We start from the raw sequence: 17370 nt of genomic DNA, 5'->3' as shown, positions 1-17370 counted from the left end.
ATACAAGTCACCTGTGGAGCCCTGGAAGGAGCCACTGGCGTAAAAATTGAGCACCGCGGTCACTTTCACAGCCACTGGCAGTGGATACCCTCCAAGACCCTGTGGCGCCAAATCCTGCAGCAAGTGCCATATGTGACTGACCAGTTCCCTAGATATGCAAAGTGTTTGGTGACATTGGTTCTTGGTCACCTGCAGGAATGACAAGCACCGCCTATAGGTTCTGGGTCTAGTGAGGTGCCTGTACGACAGCTCTCTGTGGATCTTCAGCTGTGCGCAGGATGCCCAGCCACACCTGCACCTTGAAGGTGGTGCTCCTCCCTTTGGTGAGACAGGCACCTCCGCCATCCTCTTCTCCTCCTTCTCTGGTCTCTGTAAGCCATGAGGCATAACACTAGATCACCAGGCTCCAGGATCCTGATGTTCTCCTCCTGCAGGTCAAAGGGAGTGAGGCATGGGTTAGCATATGTCTCCTCAGGGCCTCTCTTGGTTAAGACTCCTGCTCTGGCTGTATCTCAAGGCACCTTCACACATGCCGGAGTGCGCTGGCCACCACTTGGATGGTCAGTGTGTAGTGTGCTTCGTGGAAGCCCCACCCACATCTGGCCCACTCCACTTGACTGTTTGGCTGCAGCTTCGGCCACTGGACTGCATGCTGTGCTCTTGGCTCAGGCATTCTCCTAACCTGCATTGCAAGGCTGCGCTGTTAGCTTGAACCATGAGCGATACTGGTCCAAACCTGAATAAAGACAATGCAAGGGGCTGTGAACACCTTCACCAGTGACTGCACAATGGCCACCTTTCACAAGGGAATTCTACAACCTGCCCAGTCGCCCAATTGTTCTTCAGCCCCCTAAAAGGCACATTACCTTGCAGTCTGTACCGGAGGGGTGCTGGAGTTCTGGAGCATTTGGTGGCACATTCATGCTTTGATGTTACTTGAGTGGGCAGAAATGCTTCAGAGGCCCAACTCCAAGCATGTCAATGGAGCTGCTGCTGAATGGTCTCAGCAGCCGAAGAATGCTCACTTTTGACAAGCTTTTCCAAGTGCCTGGCCACTTGACATTTTGGAGCTTCTCTCGTTCCCTCAAAAAATGGAGGTACAGTGGGATAGAAACAAGGGACATGGCTGGAGGCCTGATTATTTCTAAATTATGAGAGCCCTTCCCTTTATGTAAAAGCAGGCCCCGTTGATGATCAAACAACTCCTTCTCCATGGTCATGCCATTAAAATTATTAAACATTAATGTAGAGAAGCTGTGAACTGAATTTTTCGGTAATCCAACAGCCTGCATTTTGCATCTGGCAGTTGAAGTCACACCCTCCCCCCACCTCCATCGTCATGGTTGAAATGGGACTAGAATTCAGAGATTAGAATCATCTATTCCATGGTATATCAAACCACATGTGGAAATATTTTAGATAAGCACTTCCAATCACCAAAGCAACCTTAAGAGGGTTCTGAACTAAAGCATTGGCTGTGTTCCCATAATGTTAAATCTTGATATGGGAAGATAGATGAAGTAAAACCTTGCTCAATGGTGTTTTGCTTGTTATTTGTTGTTGGGCCAGTGCTTCATCACTACCATGAGGCAAAGATAAGAAAATGACTAGTAAACAGAATAATTCCTCACTGAGGAAACAAACAAATGGGTTCTGAAATTTCTGCCACATGGTCAAAACAGAGCTCAGGTCAAGTGAAAACTTGCAATGCAGATGAGTATCTGTTTAACTGGGGAGCTCAACATTGAGGAAAGGCTGAAGACTCAAGAGGATGAATGGGCTTCAAGGAGGAGAAAGAACAGTTGTTGTGCTAAGGCCCAAGAAAGAGCAAAACGACTGCAGGCAACCAGACTAATTCTTTGATTCCTGTGGTCTGTGGAATGCTGTGCCCAAAGGGTACTTGGCTTAGAGGACCAAAGCCACATGCTGCAACCCCATTTCCATCCGGTGCTCGTGTCAAATGCAGCTTTACAGCTGGGGAGCACAGGATCACGGAACTAACCCTACAGTTTAAATTTCTACTTACAGAGAGTAATAAGACATTTATTTATGTACGCTGCTACCCAAGTTAAAACATGATAAACTGGGCACTGATCAAAGAAAACAACTAGAATGCAAGGTGCCAGCGATTAACTCATTGCCACCCTGGTCAAAACAGCACCCATATCAACTACTCAGATACAAAGAAAGAATTAAACAACAATTAGTACAAACGAGGCTTGTGAACATCTTCAGAAGTAAACCTAGAAACACTGATAGTTTGTTCCACTGAACATCAGGTGGTGCTACTAAGCTTCATGCCCCGAGGGGTGTGCATGGCACTGCACTGCTAGCTGCTTCTGGTGCAACCCACACAGTGTACCCTCTTGAAGAGGGCATATGCATGAAGTGCCCCTTGTGCACTGGAAGCAACTGAATCAATGCTATCCTGACGTCGTGCATCCCCGCCTGATGAGAAACCAAAGTTCCCAATTTGGACTAGGCAGGTCCGTTGACCAAGTTCACACATCACTCTGTGAAAAGAAAAGAAGTGTTGAGCTGCAAAATGGATGGTGCACCAGTGCTACTTTAAGGGCCAGGCACCCAACTTGCAGGTTAAGTAAATTTGAATATCTTAGGAGGTTGCAAGGTGTTTGAAAATACTATGCAATGTTTTTGGGGATGTTGTGGTAAGTTGCTGGATTTGGAGGAAGTATTGCTGAGGATTGGTTAACTAACAGGAAACAGAGTCAGGACAAATGGATCATTTTCATGTTAGCAAACTGTAACTAATGGAGTGCTACAGGGATCAGTGCTGGGGCCTCAAATATTTACGATCTGTTAATGACTTGAATGAAGGGACCGACTGCATTGTAGCCAAATTTGCTGATGATATAACGATAGGGAGGAGAGCAAGTTGTGAGGAAAATACACAGAGTCTGCTAAGGGAAAGATGGGTTAAGTGAGTGAGCAAAAGCTCGAGTGAACAAAAATTTGGTAGATGGAGTATAATGTGGGGAAATGTGAGGCTGTCCACTTTGTCGAGAAGAATGGAAAAGCAGAATATTATTTAAATGAAGAGACTGCAGAATGCTACGGTACCAAGAGGGTTAGGTGTCCTTGTACATGAATCACAACAAGTTAGCATGCTAGCATGTAGGTACAGCAAGAAATTATGAAGGCAAATGGAATATTAGCTTTTAACGCAAGCGGGCTGGAGTATAATAGTAGGGAAGCCTTGCTACAACCAAGGACATTGATGAGACCACACCAAAAGTACCGTGTAGAGTTTTGGCCTCCTTATTTAAAGGAGAGATATACTTGATAAAAACAGAATTACCTGGAAAAACTCAGCAGGTCTGGCAGCATCGGTGGAGAAGAAATCAGTTAACGTTTCGAGTCTTCATGACCCTTCGGCAGAACGTTCTGCCGAAGGGTCATGAAGTCTCGAAACGTTAACTGATTTCTTCTCCACCGATGCTGCCAGACCTACTGAGTTTTTCCAGGTAATTCTGTTTTTGTTTTGGATTTCCAGCATCTGCAGTAGCTTTTAGCTTTTTGTTTTTATAGAGATATACTTGTATTGGAGGCAGTTTGTTGGAGGAGGTTTCACTAGGCTGATTCCTGGGAATGAAGGGATTACCTTATAAGGAAAGGTTGAGCAAGTTGGGCCTATACTCATTGGAGTTCAGAAGAATGGGAGGTGATCTTACTGAAACATTAGATTCTAAGAGGGCTTGACAGGGTAGATGCTGAGGTGTTGTTTCCTCTTGTGGGGGAATCTAGCGCTAAGGACACAGTTTAAAAATAAGGAATTTTCTATTCAAGGGGGAAGCAAGGAAGAATTTCTTTTGTCAGTGGGTCATTAAGTTTTGGAATTCTCTACTCCACGGAGCAGTGGAGGCAAGATCAACGAATATTTTCAAGGCTGAGTTAGACAGAATTTTGATTGACAAGGGAGTCAAAGCTTATGGCAGGCAGGAAAGTGGACTCAAAGCCACAACTAGATCAGCCATGATCTTCTTGAATTGAATTGAAAGGCTCGAGGGACTAAATGGTCCACTCCACCTTTAACATCTTATGTGCTTTTATTCTGACAGAGTATAGAACCGTAGAACGATACAGCACAGAAGAAAGCCATTCAGCCCATCACATCTGTGCCCGCTTTTTTAGCAGAGCGATCTAATTAATCCAACTCCTCCTGCTCTTTCCCTTTTTGTCCCCTTCAAGTATTTATCCAATTGCCTTTTGAAAGTTACGACTGAATCTGCCCCCACCACCGTCTCAGGAAGCGCATTGCAGATCAAAACAAAACAATGGGCCGGAACTTCCTCAGAGTGGTAATCAGCATGAGATTGCCACTCCGTGTCCAATTACTTACTGAATTTCTTTCGTGCCTGTCTCACCCAACCTCCCGACCCAGGTTGGGCGAGATCCAGGCAGCACAGCGGTCCTAAAGGCCCAGCATCATAGAGTCGGGTTGAAGGAGGACACACCCCCTTTTTTTGTTAAATGGCACCTGCTGCCACAGATCAGGTACGTTAAAAGTCCCACTGAAATTGACAGGCCAGGGAGAAGGTACATGTTTACGTTATATGGATAGGATTGGGGAGGTGGGGTGTCGTGCTGGTGTGGTGAATTCCATGGATGGGTTGCCGGGGGTGGGGATAGGGTATTGGTCTAGGTCAAATCCATGTCTTTTGGTTACTAACTATTCAGCCACTGGAAACAGTTTGCCCTTATTTTCTCCATCAAAGCCCTTCAAAACTTTACTATCAAAGCTCCTCTTAACCTTTGCTGCTTTGAGAGTAATGCCAGCTTTTCTGTTCTCCTCATCCCTGGTACTTTCCTAATATATGTAGACTGTTCTGTCACAAGAGTACAGTTCAGTATCCAAATTGGCCACTTCTATTAATTGTCAACCCTGATTCCTCACAGAGAGAGTCAAATATGGAATGTTGAAAGGAGGCAGTGGAACAAATAACCTAACTCTGGCCTGTTAAATAAAGACAGCTCAGAACATTAAGTCTGATATTACTCACTCTATACTAACGTTAAAATGCAGAAATGGGATGTCTTCATTTTATAACTTGGGCTTTTGAAGCTTCAACTATTCAACTAGAGTTTTCATTGGTTTTCCTGAAGTTCAACCAGAACTTGAACAACCCTAATCAGAGGGCATCAGGAATCAGCTGCAACTATTCAGGACAAGAAATGCATTCCCATAATATACACTAGCTACATAAGTGTACTATGTGTCTGACAAAATTGTTTGGGAACAGAAGATCACTGGAACATTACTGAAATGCATGAGTTAAGGAGGGAGACCTGACATACGAAAAGATATGCTATGGGTGATGATGTCGTGAAATACCAGGTGACTATTTATTTTGGAGAACAGGTATGAAAAACATTTGCTAAACGTTCTGTTCGTGAAGATATTTCAAAAACTAGATTTGGATCATTACAAATGCATATAATGCATGACACAATAAATCTAAACAAGTATGCTTGAACCCTTAGAAAGGAACGACAGTTTAATCCACTAAACCAGTTCTCATAGATGCCATTTCAGGCAAGTTTGTAAAACTGCTGTACACGACAAGTAATACATAGTTTGAAACTAGTAGGAAACTATGTTTTAATTAGGATTGCTCACAGCAATATTAGTAGTCAGTTTAAGTTTAAAAAATCTTAGCTCATTCTATTCAGTCACTCAGCAATTCAACTTGACCCAAATGAAAAGAAAAACACATTAACATGGTATGCAACTATTTTCTGCAAAATTTATTTGGCAGCAAACTTACACCTTTATTACATTAAAGGCTGTCAGCGTGTGCTGTCATTTCCCTTTAAAACTGACCGCAACTTCAGAATTTAGCACATGGGCAGGTGAACACGGAAACCCTGAAGCTGCAGTCAGTCACTCAGTTCCACCATAGGCTGCACTGCGGACCATGCTCAGCAGAGCTGGCAATCAGTTGATGTGGTGAGAACTTCCCAGTTCCCATTCTCACATCAGTGTTACAAACTCCATAAAAAGCTACACCTTGTTCATTCAGAATTTTTAAACAGCAATCTGAGCAATAACTATTGCTGAACAAAAACTTACTTTTTTCATAGGATGATATTTGTGGAGGTTTGTTAAATGTCTCCATTATAATTAACTACTAATTCTTCTTAAAGATTTTTTTTTGTATTTCGGCTTATACCTTAACCCCATGTGTTTGCCCCAATCTTTAAACTGCTCTATGTAATTTTTTTAAAAAAGCAATTTGAATTTAGTGCTTTCCATTTCCTGTTTGACTGGCTCTGAGAATTCTTTGATGTGATTGGCTGCATGGACAGCTTGATAAGTTCACTGTTGCTCCACGTTGAAAATCCCCATTAAAGAACACTGCAATCAGTTGCACACAAGAAAGGTAAAAGCTCTTGCCACAGAGATCAGTACATCTCTCAGCAAGGCTTTCTTCAAGCTCAATGACAATCAACTTGCTTCGCTGGTAACTGCAAACTCTGGGGCATCATTCATTATGAATTGAACAGTTTAGTGCATTGAAACCCAAAGTTAATATGAAGTTGATATTAAATGCAGCTTACAGTGGTATGAATTGTTAAATGCCAATAATATATCCAGTTTCCTGGCAATATGTCAGCCAAGCAAAACTTCCAATTCATAAAGCGTTAAGGATCTTCTTGATGCTTCTCATTTTTGATACTGCATTGCCCTGTGAACTGGCCTACATGATCTGCATTCACCCATCAAATTTAGAGCAGCTCTTGTCCTTTCGCATTACGGAATCTTTAATTCTGCCTACATTCAGTGATAGCAATTCTAGCATGAGCAAGAAACAAAAAATGGTTCTTTCAAAAAAACTGATAACTCTCAAAATTTACCAGGTTCTCTTTCGAAATACTGTGAGTTCCCTTATACAAAGCAATAAAAATACAAAATCAGAGTGCACAGACATCTAAACACAACCATAATTCTCACATTTAAAACTTGTGCGAAGGAAATAAGCTGACAACACATTTCACAAATTAATGCAGCCCTAATGCTGTTTGACCTTGTTTTCCTTCAAGTTCAGCAGTTTTATCACTTAATTAGACAGCTGCTCACACAGCTAAAATCTTGTACCCAGTACGTTACCTGCTGCACAATGACATCAACACCTCTGCTATTCTCACTTTTGAGGCCGAACTGGTATGTGTTCTGTCTTATTTTTAAGAAATTGGTATAAATTGCACAAATTGCTCTCCAAAGCCTCAGTGTAATGTGACACTGAGCCATACAAACAATATGCTTGATTTCATTCTTGAGCTGAGCTAGCTGATCATAGCCAGAGTAGCTGTTGGAGCAATGAAAAAGCCCAAGGTGAAGGAGAGGATGGGAGGGTGGGGGGTGAGTGGGGGGAAATAATTTAAAATAGGCAAGCCAGAATTACCACTCTTGGTTGCAATGCATTCTCTCCTCCTGGAAAGCATGCACATGAATCTTGGCTTAAACTGAAATGCCCTGCACTCCGTCAAAATTTTAGGTATGGTGATAGGCCATCTGGGCAATGCACAGGAGGGCTGTTTGTGCTGGAGTCATAACTCAGCATGAATCACCACCTTTAACAGAGACAAGAAGGAAGTTGGCTGTAGAGCAATGAAAAAGAACACACTGCTCTTCAGAATGATAAATAGTTTTAAACTCAGAAAATTCCCCTCAACCGATGCTGGTGGAATTTTCAAGTTATAAGCACAGAGGCACTGAAAAAATAATTGCAGTAATGAAAATACTCCTACATCAGAAGTAGAATGATTAAAATATTAAAGCGAACATATGAAACTAGGAGGCTGTGACCATTCAGCCCCTCGAGGCTGCTCTACCATTCAATAAGATCATGGCCAATCTGATTGTGGCCTCAATTCTACTTTTCTTCCTATCCCCTAGACACTTATAGACTTTTGATTGACAAAGGAGCCAATGTAACTCAACCTTAAAAATATTCAATGACCCAGCCCCACCGCTCTGTGGAGAAAAGAGTTCAAAAGACTCACGACCCTCAGAGAAAAAGTTTCTCCTCATATCCATCTTAAATGGGAGGCCCCTTATTTTTAAACTGTGTTGCCTAGTTCTAGTCTCTCTCTCACATCCTTTTAGCAATCGCCTTGTGAAGTCCCCTCAGGATCTTATATGTTTCAATAAGATTGCCTCTCATTCTTCCAAGCTCCAGTGGATACAGGCCCAATATTTCCTCATTAGATAACACCCTCAATCCAGGGATCAGTCAAATGAACCTTCTGAACTGTTTCTAATGCAACTATGTCCTTTCTTAAATAAGGAGACTCCAAATGTGGTCTCACTGGTATCCCTTACAACTGTCGCAAAACATCCCTACTTTTATCTTCCATTTCCCTTGCAATAAACAACATTCCATTACTTTCCTAATCATTTGCTGTACCTGCATACTAACTTTTTGTGATTCATGTACAAGGACACCCAGATCCCCCTGTACCTCAGAGCTCTGCAATCTCTCTCCATTTAAATAATGTGCTGATTTTTTTTATTTTTTCTGCCAATGTAGTGATTGCAATTGTTTTAAGTCCCTCCCTCCCTTTCACCACTTATGCACATTTACTTCTGGGTGTTACTTGTATCCTCTGTGGTGAAGACAGGTGCAAAATATCCGTTTAATTCATCCGCTATTTCCTTATTTTCCATTATTAATTCCAGACTCACCATGTAGAGGACCAATGTTCACTTTAATTACTCTTTTCTTTGTTAAAAACCTGTAGGAACCAACTGTTTTTGCATTTCTAGCTTGCTTTCTCTCGTACCCTAATTTCTCCCTCCTTAATACTTTATTTTTAGTAATTCTTTGCTGTTTTTTTACATTCGATCTAATCTTCCAACCAGCCAGTAACCTTCGCAGAATTTTACGCTTCATCTTTCAATTTGACACTATGTTTAACTTCCTTAGTTAGCCACGGGTGGTATGTCCTTCTCCGAGTGTCTTTCTTTCTCACTTTCTTTCTCAGTGTTACGAAATATCTCCTTAAATGTTTGCTACTGCATCTTTACTGATTTATCCCTTAACCTAATTTCGCAGTTCACTTTAGCAGGCTCTGTCTTCATAGCCTCATAATGGCCCTTATTTAAATTCAAAACACTATTCTTAGACCCACTTTTTTCTCCCTTGAACTGAATGCGAAATTCAATCATGTTATGATCACTGCTACCTAGGGCTGTCTTTACTAAGAGGTCATTAGTTAATCCTGTCTCATCACACGTTACCAGGTCTAGTGCAGTCCATCTCCAGTTGGCTCCAGTACGTGCTGCTCTAAGAAATTTTCCCGAAAACACTCATGAACTCATTTTCCAGGCTACCACTACCAATCTGGTATCTTCCAGGCTACCATTGCCAATCGCCCAATCTATATGTAGACTAAAATCACCCATGATTATCACCGTACTTTCTTCACAAGCCCCATTATTTCTTCCTGTACACTCCATTCGACAGTGTGATTACCATTAGGGGGCCTATAAACTACTCCCACAAGCGACTTCCTACCGTTACTATTTCTTACTTCACCCCAAACTGATTCTACATCCTGATCTTTCGAACAAAGGTCATCTCTCTCTATTTTACAACTGTCATCCTTAATTAACAGAGCTACCCCAACCCCTACCTTTTCCTAACTTTGTCTTTCCGAAATGTTGTGCCCTTGAATATTCAGGTCCCAGCCTTTGTCATCTTGCAGCCATGTCTCTATAATAGCTATCAGATCATACATATTTATTTCTTTTCGCGATGTCAATTCATCTGTTCTGTTACAAATATTACGTGCATTCAATACAGAGCCTTTAACTCAATCTTTTACTGTTTTTTCAATCTCTGGCCTTATCTGCTGGTGCACTCAAGTTTGTGTGCACCGTCCCTTCCTGCCATACTTGACTGTCACTTCTCTTATTACTACCTCGCTCTCTTGCCTTGCCTTCTCTCTTTAATTAATCAACATCTTCCTACACTTGATCCTTTGCCCCCACTATTTAGTTTAAAGTCCACCCTACCAACCTAGTTGTACAACTCGCCAGAACACTGGTCCCAGCATGGTTCAGGTGTAGACCATCCCAACGGTACAGCTCCAACTTTTCCCAGTACTGGTGCCAGTGCCTCATGAATTGGAACCCATTTCTCCCACACCAATTTTTGAGCCAAGCATTCAATCCCCTAACCTTATTTACTCTACTCCAAATTGCTCATGGCTCAGGTTATGACCTAGAGATTGTTACCTTTGAGGTTCTGCTTTTTAATTTAGCCCCTAGCTGCTCATATTCCCTAGTCCTACCTATGTCATTAGTACCTACTTGAACCACAACCTCTGGATCTTCCCCCTGCCACTACAAATTCCTCTTCAGCCCAGAGCAGATGTCCCAAACCCCGGGGCCAGGCAGGTGATACAGCCTTCTGGACTCTTGCTCTCAGCTGCAGAGAACTGTGTCCCCTGACTATACAGTCCCCTACTACCACTACATTCCTATTTACTCCTCCAACTTGAATAGCTTCCTATACCATGGTGCCTTGGTCAATTCACTCATCCACCCTGTAGCCCTCACTTTCATCCATACAGGTTGCAAGTACCTCAAACCTGTTGGGCAAATGCAAAGGCTGAGGCTTCCCCATACCTTCCGCACTCTCAGTCACACCCTCCTGTTGACCATTGACCAAATCAGAAGACCCTATCCTAAGGTGGTGTTTCTGCCTCCTGGTACAATGTGTCCAGATAACCTTCTCCCTCCGAGGTGCCGCAGTGTCTGCGGCTCAATCTCCAGCTCAGTGGCTCTGAGCTGAAACTCCTCAAGGTACAGGCACTTACTACAGACGAGTTTGCCCTGGATCACACCAGCGTCCAGGAGTTCCCACATTCTGCAACACCTTGCTTGCCATCTTTATTGTGTGTTAATTTACTTTTCTTAATTTATAATTAATAAGTTAACACTGCAATTCCCAATAACCTTTACTACTGCTAGTAAACCTTACTACAACTAATAAAACCTTAACACAGATTACCATAAACCAAAAACACAGTCAACCATAAACTAAAAATTGTACATCCTTAACTCGTGCTCACTCCAAATTTCTTTTACTCTTTTACTCTATTTTTATTTTAAATTGTGTTTTTTTCATCAAATTCTTTCCCACTTTATGTTTTAAACATTTTAAATTTAACGTATTTTACTTTACTTTTCTCCTTCAGCTTTCTCACTCCTACCTTTCATTTTGGAAGTTAAAGCAACCTTGAAAAAACACCCAGTTGGCATGGAAAAAAAAGTAGCAAGACTCTCCATTTTGTTGCTTAGTTGAAAATCCAGAAGTAAAGATTAATAATGATGTTCCAGGCATGATGTGCTCAAATCTTTGATATATTTTTCATCCAATTAAAAAAGGCTTGCCATCCAGACAGTATTTTCATTGGCAATCCCCAGAATAGTGCACCCATGAGTAAACTGATCAGCAGCAAAAAGAGGAGAATTTCAAAATAGCAAATCACCAACTTTTATTTTACCCTTATAACAGCTGCTGTAAATTAGACAAACAAATCTTTTCTTTGCTTCCTTGTTTGCAGCACCAAAAAACATTTATTAAGTTCGATTTCTCACACTAAAACAAACAGTCTTAAAATGGATCGTGTTCAGGACAGTCTTCACACAGAAAGAAAGCATAACACCAAGAAACCAACTCAATCCGGGTTGGCCTCTCCACCAGTAACAGCTGCAAACCAAAAAGATGCATAGAGGGTGTGTTCAGCTGGTGGTGCTCACCACTAACACAAAATGCAAAGGTTAAATACATGTCCACTTCTATAAAATGTAAACTTTCCTATGTATCTTCATACTAGGCACACATAGACTCTAAAATACAACTGTCCTGCAAGGCAGTGCTCAGCAATCACCTTGAATTATTTTTGATTCTTTGACTTCAGGCATTATTGGGAATTTGACAAGAGAAAAAGGAAACAAGAACTGAACACATATTTGCTCAAAATTCTACAGCAGTTCAACTGACCATTAATTCAAACACTGAAGTGATTTACTCACAGATATTTTAAGTTCTCCAGATCTTCAAATGCACCCCTAGGAATTCTCCTAATTTGGTTGTTGTTTAACAGTCTGGAAAAGTAAGAAAAACGTGTTACAAGCCAAAAGAATACGAAAGTAACTTTACTTCTTTTAAACTATATTGCGTGTTCATTTAGCTTTTCCCCCCAAACTGGAACACGCATCTACTTTAGAAAAACTGCTTTTATCTAATTTATGCTGTCAGAATCGCCTATGCAGAAATCAATGTGGAACACTAAAACACTCACTGGTGCTCTTTATAATTTTAGAACCAACACTTTGTCATAGCTCCGTAGTATTAAAATGATAACAGTCAACTTGTCACTGAATGGCTTAGTGGTAACGCCACCAGACTAATAATCCAGAAGCCCAGGCTAATGCTTTGGGGTCATGGGTTCAAATCCACCACACCAGCTGGTGGAATTTAAAAGATCAGCCATTATCTTATTAAGTGGAGGAGCAGGCTCGAGGGGCCGAATGGTCTACACATGTTCCTATTTACGTTCTGACAACAGTTGAGGCTCACGTGAACCACTCATTTTGCTTAAAAATGCATGACTCTTAAAGTACTTAAGATGTTTTTTTGGGGGTGGGAGTCGTGGCAGGGAGAACAACAACTTGGTCTCTTACTGATGAAAAGGAAAGTAAAAACTGGCTATTTTAAACAAACTGAATTCAAATTGCCACGTTAAGATTTGGGCTCATGTGCATCACCGGCAAAGCCAGGATTTGTTGCTCATCCCTAACTCCCTTTAAGGTGGTGGTGGGCTGCATTTGTGATCCGCTGCAGCCCATCTGGTGCAAGTGCACCCACAATGCTGTTAAGAAGGGAGTTCTAGAATTTTGATCCATTGACAGCGAAGGTGCAAAGATATAGTCCCAAGTCGGGGAGGGAACATGCAGATGGCAGTGTTCCCTTTGTGCTTCTGGACGGTACAGATTATGGTTCGGAAGGTGCTATTGAAGGAGCCTTGATGAAATGCTGCACACACTGGAGCCACTGTGCGCCGGTGATGAAGGGTGCGAATGTTTAAGGGGGTGGATGGGGTGCCAATCAATCAAGCAGCAGCTATGATGGGACAGCAATATAGTTTTGATTCAGGATGGTGTGAATTGAAAGGGAAATTGCAGGTGCTCGTCTTCTCATGTGTTTACTTCTGTTTACTCATGTCTTCTCCTTCTGGGTGGTACAAGTCGTAGATTTGAAAGATGTTGCTGAAGCAGCCTTGGTGAGTTGCTGCAGTGCATCTTGTACATAGTACACACTGCTCCCACTGTGCGTCAGTGATGGACGGAATGAATGATTATGGTGGATTACATGTCCAGTCACATAACGATTATGCTATTGTACCCATACTTTTATTCTTTTATACTACATGATTGCCTCCAATGAGTGCTCGAGGTGGTAATGCAGTAATAAAAAAACTGTCTGGGACAGAGGTTTCACTTCTTGCCTATGACCAGAATGCAGTTGTCATCAAAGCCATATTAACTTCCGCTAATCTGGCATCAAGTCTGGCACTCTGAGTCTGACCATTTTTAGTACATTTTTTTAGATTTGTTCTTGGAATGTGACTGCCGTTGGCCTGGCAGGCATTTATTATCCATCCCTAACTACTCATGAGAAGTTGGTGGTGAGCTGCCTTATTGAACAGTTGCAGACCATGTGGCATAGGTACACCCAATGCTCTTTTTTGCATTTTCATACAACTGAATGGCTTGCTAGGCCATTTCAAAGGGAAGTTAAGAGTCAACCACATAGCTGTACGTGTGGCGCCAAATGTAGGCCAGGGCAAGTATGGCAGGTTTCACCCCTTAAGGGCATAGCCAAATGGGTTTTTAACGACAGTCCGTTAGCTTCATGATCATTATTAATGTGATTAACAGTTTATTCCAGATTTAATTAATTGAATTTAAATTCCCAAGCTGCAGTGGTGAAATTTGAACTGATGTCTCTGGAGCATTAATCCGAGCGAATGGGTTACTAGTCCTATAAAGTTACAACTGTGCTGCCGCCCCCCTGATCTATAGGTTGGTCTATAGCTTTCTCCAATATTGGAGAAGGTCCACAACTAGATGTACAAAGCCACAGGTGAAATTTGGACAGACAACAGCAAAACAAATCACAATTGGCACTTCAGCATAGTTACACGCATGTGAATCGCATGTATGGGTGTTACCAAGTCCAGCATCAAGGCAGCAGATTCAGCTCAAGGTAATGGGAACCAGTGCATTGAAGCCGAATTAATATAAACTGGGTATAAGATCATTCAAATAACTGCGAGTAGTCACAATCGGAGATATGCAGCTTATGGTGCCACTCTCACCAAATAACGTTTAGAAAGATATTTAAATTTCCAGTGACAGACTGGGATCACAAAGCAAGATTTCAAGTTTGAAGACTTTTACTGGAACATACAAACTAAAAGCAACATTAACATAACACTATTTCAGTAGGCAACTTATATGCTAAATTACATAAATATTTCACTATTTGATTTTTAAAAAGACCTAAAATTCCCCTCTGCAGTTATACTTTACTCAGTCCCTTAACTGGACACTTCATTCTCTAGGAATCTGTCCAAAGCTATTCTCAGCTCCTGATGGCTCGCTTTTGTTTTCCTTTCCAGCCAGATAATTTCTAATTCCTGAACTGAATTTCATGGTGAGGTTTACTTTGGAGATCCCTCCCCCTAGCCAAGCTAGGTGAATCTTTCAGCCTCCTTTAAATCCTTGAGTTTTTAAAAACTCTTTCACGGGATGTGGGTGTCGCTGGCTATTATTGCCCATCCCAAATTGCCCTTGAGAAGGTGGTGGTGAGCTGCCTTCTTGAACCCCTGCAGGCCATGTGCTGTAGGTACATCCACAGTGCTGTTAGGAAGGGCATTGCAGGATTTTGAACCGGTGACAGTGAACGAATGGCAATATAGTTCCAAGTCAGGATGGTGTGTGGTTTAGAGGGGAACTTACAGGTGGTGGTGTTCCCATGTATCTGCTGTCCTTGTCCTTTTAGGTGGTAAAGGTTGTGAGCTGGGAAGGTGCTATTGAAGGATCCTTGGTGAGCTGCTGCAGTGCATCTTGTAGATGGCACAAACTGCTGCCCCTGTGCGTCAGTGGTGGAGGGAGTAAGTGTTGAAGGTGGTGGAGGGGGTGCCAATCAAGTGGGCTGCTTTGTCCTGGGTGGTGGCAAGCTTCTTGTGTTGTTGTTGGAGGTGCACTCATCCAGGCAAGTGGAGAGTACTGCATCACACTCCTGACTTGTGCCTTGTAGATGGTGGGCAGGCTTTGGGGAGTCAGGAGGTGAGTTACTCGCCACAGAATTCTCAGCCTCTGACCTGCGCTGATACTTCAATGGCTTTCTATTGCCTGTTCCTCTCTCAAAGCCCATCGCCATGGCAATGTGAATTACATAGGCCTGGTATCCAGCGAGAAATGCTGTTTAGCTATTCTTTAGACCCAACTCTGTTCAGTCTTGGAAGTAAATGGATAGTTTAAAGCATAACCATTTAAAACCCGATATTCCCAACACCTTCCTGGGACCTTGGAGACTAACAGTTTATCCACTGTCAGCACAGATGCTTCTGCCATTGTCTACAAATGTGAATACCTTTCACCTACTTCCCAGTAAAACAACCTGGAGCCTCCTTCAATCTTTAACAATCACACCACCCAGGCTTCTTGTCAGCAGGATGTAGGACTGGTCACATGATTCCCTTTATTTCCTCCATTTTACTTTAATTTAAAGAGACAGTCCCAAAACATAACTATCCTATAAACTTTGTTTTTGTAACACCACACAGTTCTATCTCAGCAATTAAGAAGCAGTGAACAGTCCTTCATCTTTGAAGCCAAGATTTAATTTTGGGAAGTACATTAGCATTTTACAATTGAAGAAGTGCGCGAATTTAAACATTTTGAGCAATTAATTACTGCTTCATGGGTTGCACCGCACATGTTGCACCTAGTGCTGGAAATTCTAAAAGAAATTAACCAGAGCTAGTTGCTCTTTCATTTAACCAATAATTATTTTAGATATTTGCATCAGCAGTAATAATGCAAGTAAACTTGTACTTTTATCCCGATGTCGTTTGAAAGAAGACTCCTTTCGCGTCAGTTTTGTATACGCAAAATATGTAAACATAGCACAGAGAAAAAAAATGCCACAACCCATCACGCAAACTGCTTCCTTTTTTAAATACAACAAGCTTCAGTTACAATAAGGGCTCTTCTGTTTATCCTGGTGTGATTCAAACTGGTTAGGCCTAATCTACTTGCAACAACACTATAAACATGTGCTTCAGAACAAAATATTTTCTACTGCAAAGATAGTGGTGCACAAAATATGCAGCAGATACCAAATATTGTGCAACTTTCTGGTATATTGGGAAACAAAGCAACTTAAAACTCATAGCTCTTCCAAATTCTGAAGGTTTCAACCTTTGCCTAATAATTACAAGCATCACATTTTACCATTTGCAACTTTTAAATCATGAGGAACAATTTCTAGACAAATAATTAAGAACAACTAGCATCAACTTCCACTGCCCTTTGATTATTTTCTGCCAGTTCCGTTAAGTGCTTGAAGAACAAGAGCCAACAACAAACAGAAAGGTGGCCATTTGAATGGAGATGGTTGGAGAACAAAAAAGCATAGGATAGGGATAAAAAGATGTTTATCCAACTAGTAAGAGGTTTTCTAAGGCAGTCTACTGGAGCTATTCTTAAGTATTACATAAATAAATTACTTGAACTTAAGAATTGAAAGAATAACACTGAAATGTGCAGATGATTCTCATTTTGCAGGGGAGGGGGAAAGGGATGTGGTAAATTATGATGAGGATTATAGAAAAAAAACTGCAACAAGACATAGAAAGGGTAAAAGACATGTAAAAACAGAAAATGCTGGAAAAGCTCTGAAAGTCTGCAGCACCTTTCAAGCATTTTGTTTTTATTTCAGGCTTCCAACATTTGCAGTATGTTGTTTTTATTATGGATGCTGTTCAATGTAGAAAATTCTAGATACATTTTGGAAGTATAGGGAAAGGAAACAAACTTGCAGTGTTAAAAATGATAATATGGGATGTTACTATGGATGAATGTTGCAATGATCAAGGGAGATGGAAGGGTTTTTCCAAGCTTCTTCACTCCCACACGCCCCCCACCCCCCACTACCCCCAATCACACTAGAGCTGAGGTGGTTAGGGAGAGATCTGACAAAGTTTTGCAAGATAATGAAGGATTATGATAAAGTAAAAAGTGGCAGGTTATTTCCACTGGTCAAT

General features: G+C 41.6%; 1 protein-coding gene across 2 annotated transcripts in view; it reads right to left on the bottom strand.

Annotated features, from left to right (window-relative positions):
- Positions 1 to 17370, bottom strand: part of LOC144680647 (peroxidasin homolog) — a 242312-nt gene that overhangs the window by 114646 nt on the left and 110296 nt on the right. For both annotated transcript variants that reach the window (XM_078541867.1, XM_078541868.1), the window contains exon 3: positions 12068 to 12139. In XM_078541867.1, the coding sequence (XP_078397993.1) occupies positions 12068 to 12139 (72 nt within the window). The remainder of the gene's footprint in view (positions 1 to 12067; positions 12140 to 17370) is intronic.

This window comes from Cetorhinus maximus, chromosome 5 (assembly GCF_964194155.1).
Source record: "Cetorhinus maximus chromosome 5, sCetMax3.hap1.1, whole genome shotgun sequence".
NCBI classification, from domain to species: Eukaryota; Metazoa; Chordata; class Chondrichthyes; order Lamniformes; family Cetorhinidae; genus Cetorhinus; species Cetorhinus maximus.
The sequence above is the reverse complement of the archived record's forward strand: the minus strand, read 5'-3'. Positions and strand labels throughout refer to the sequence as shown.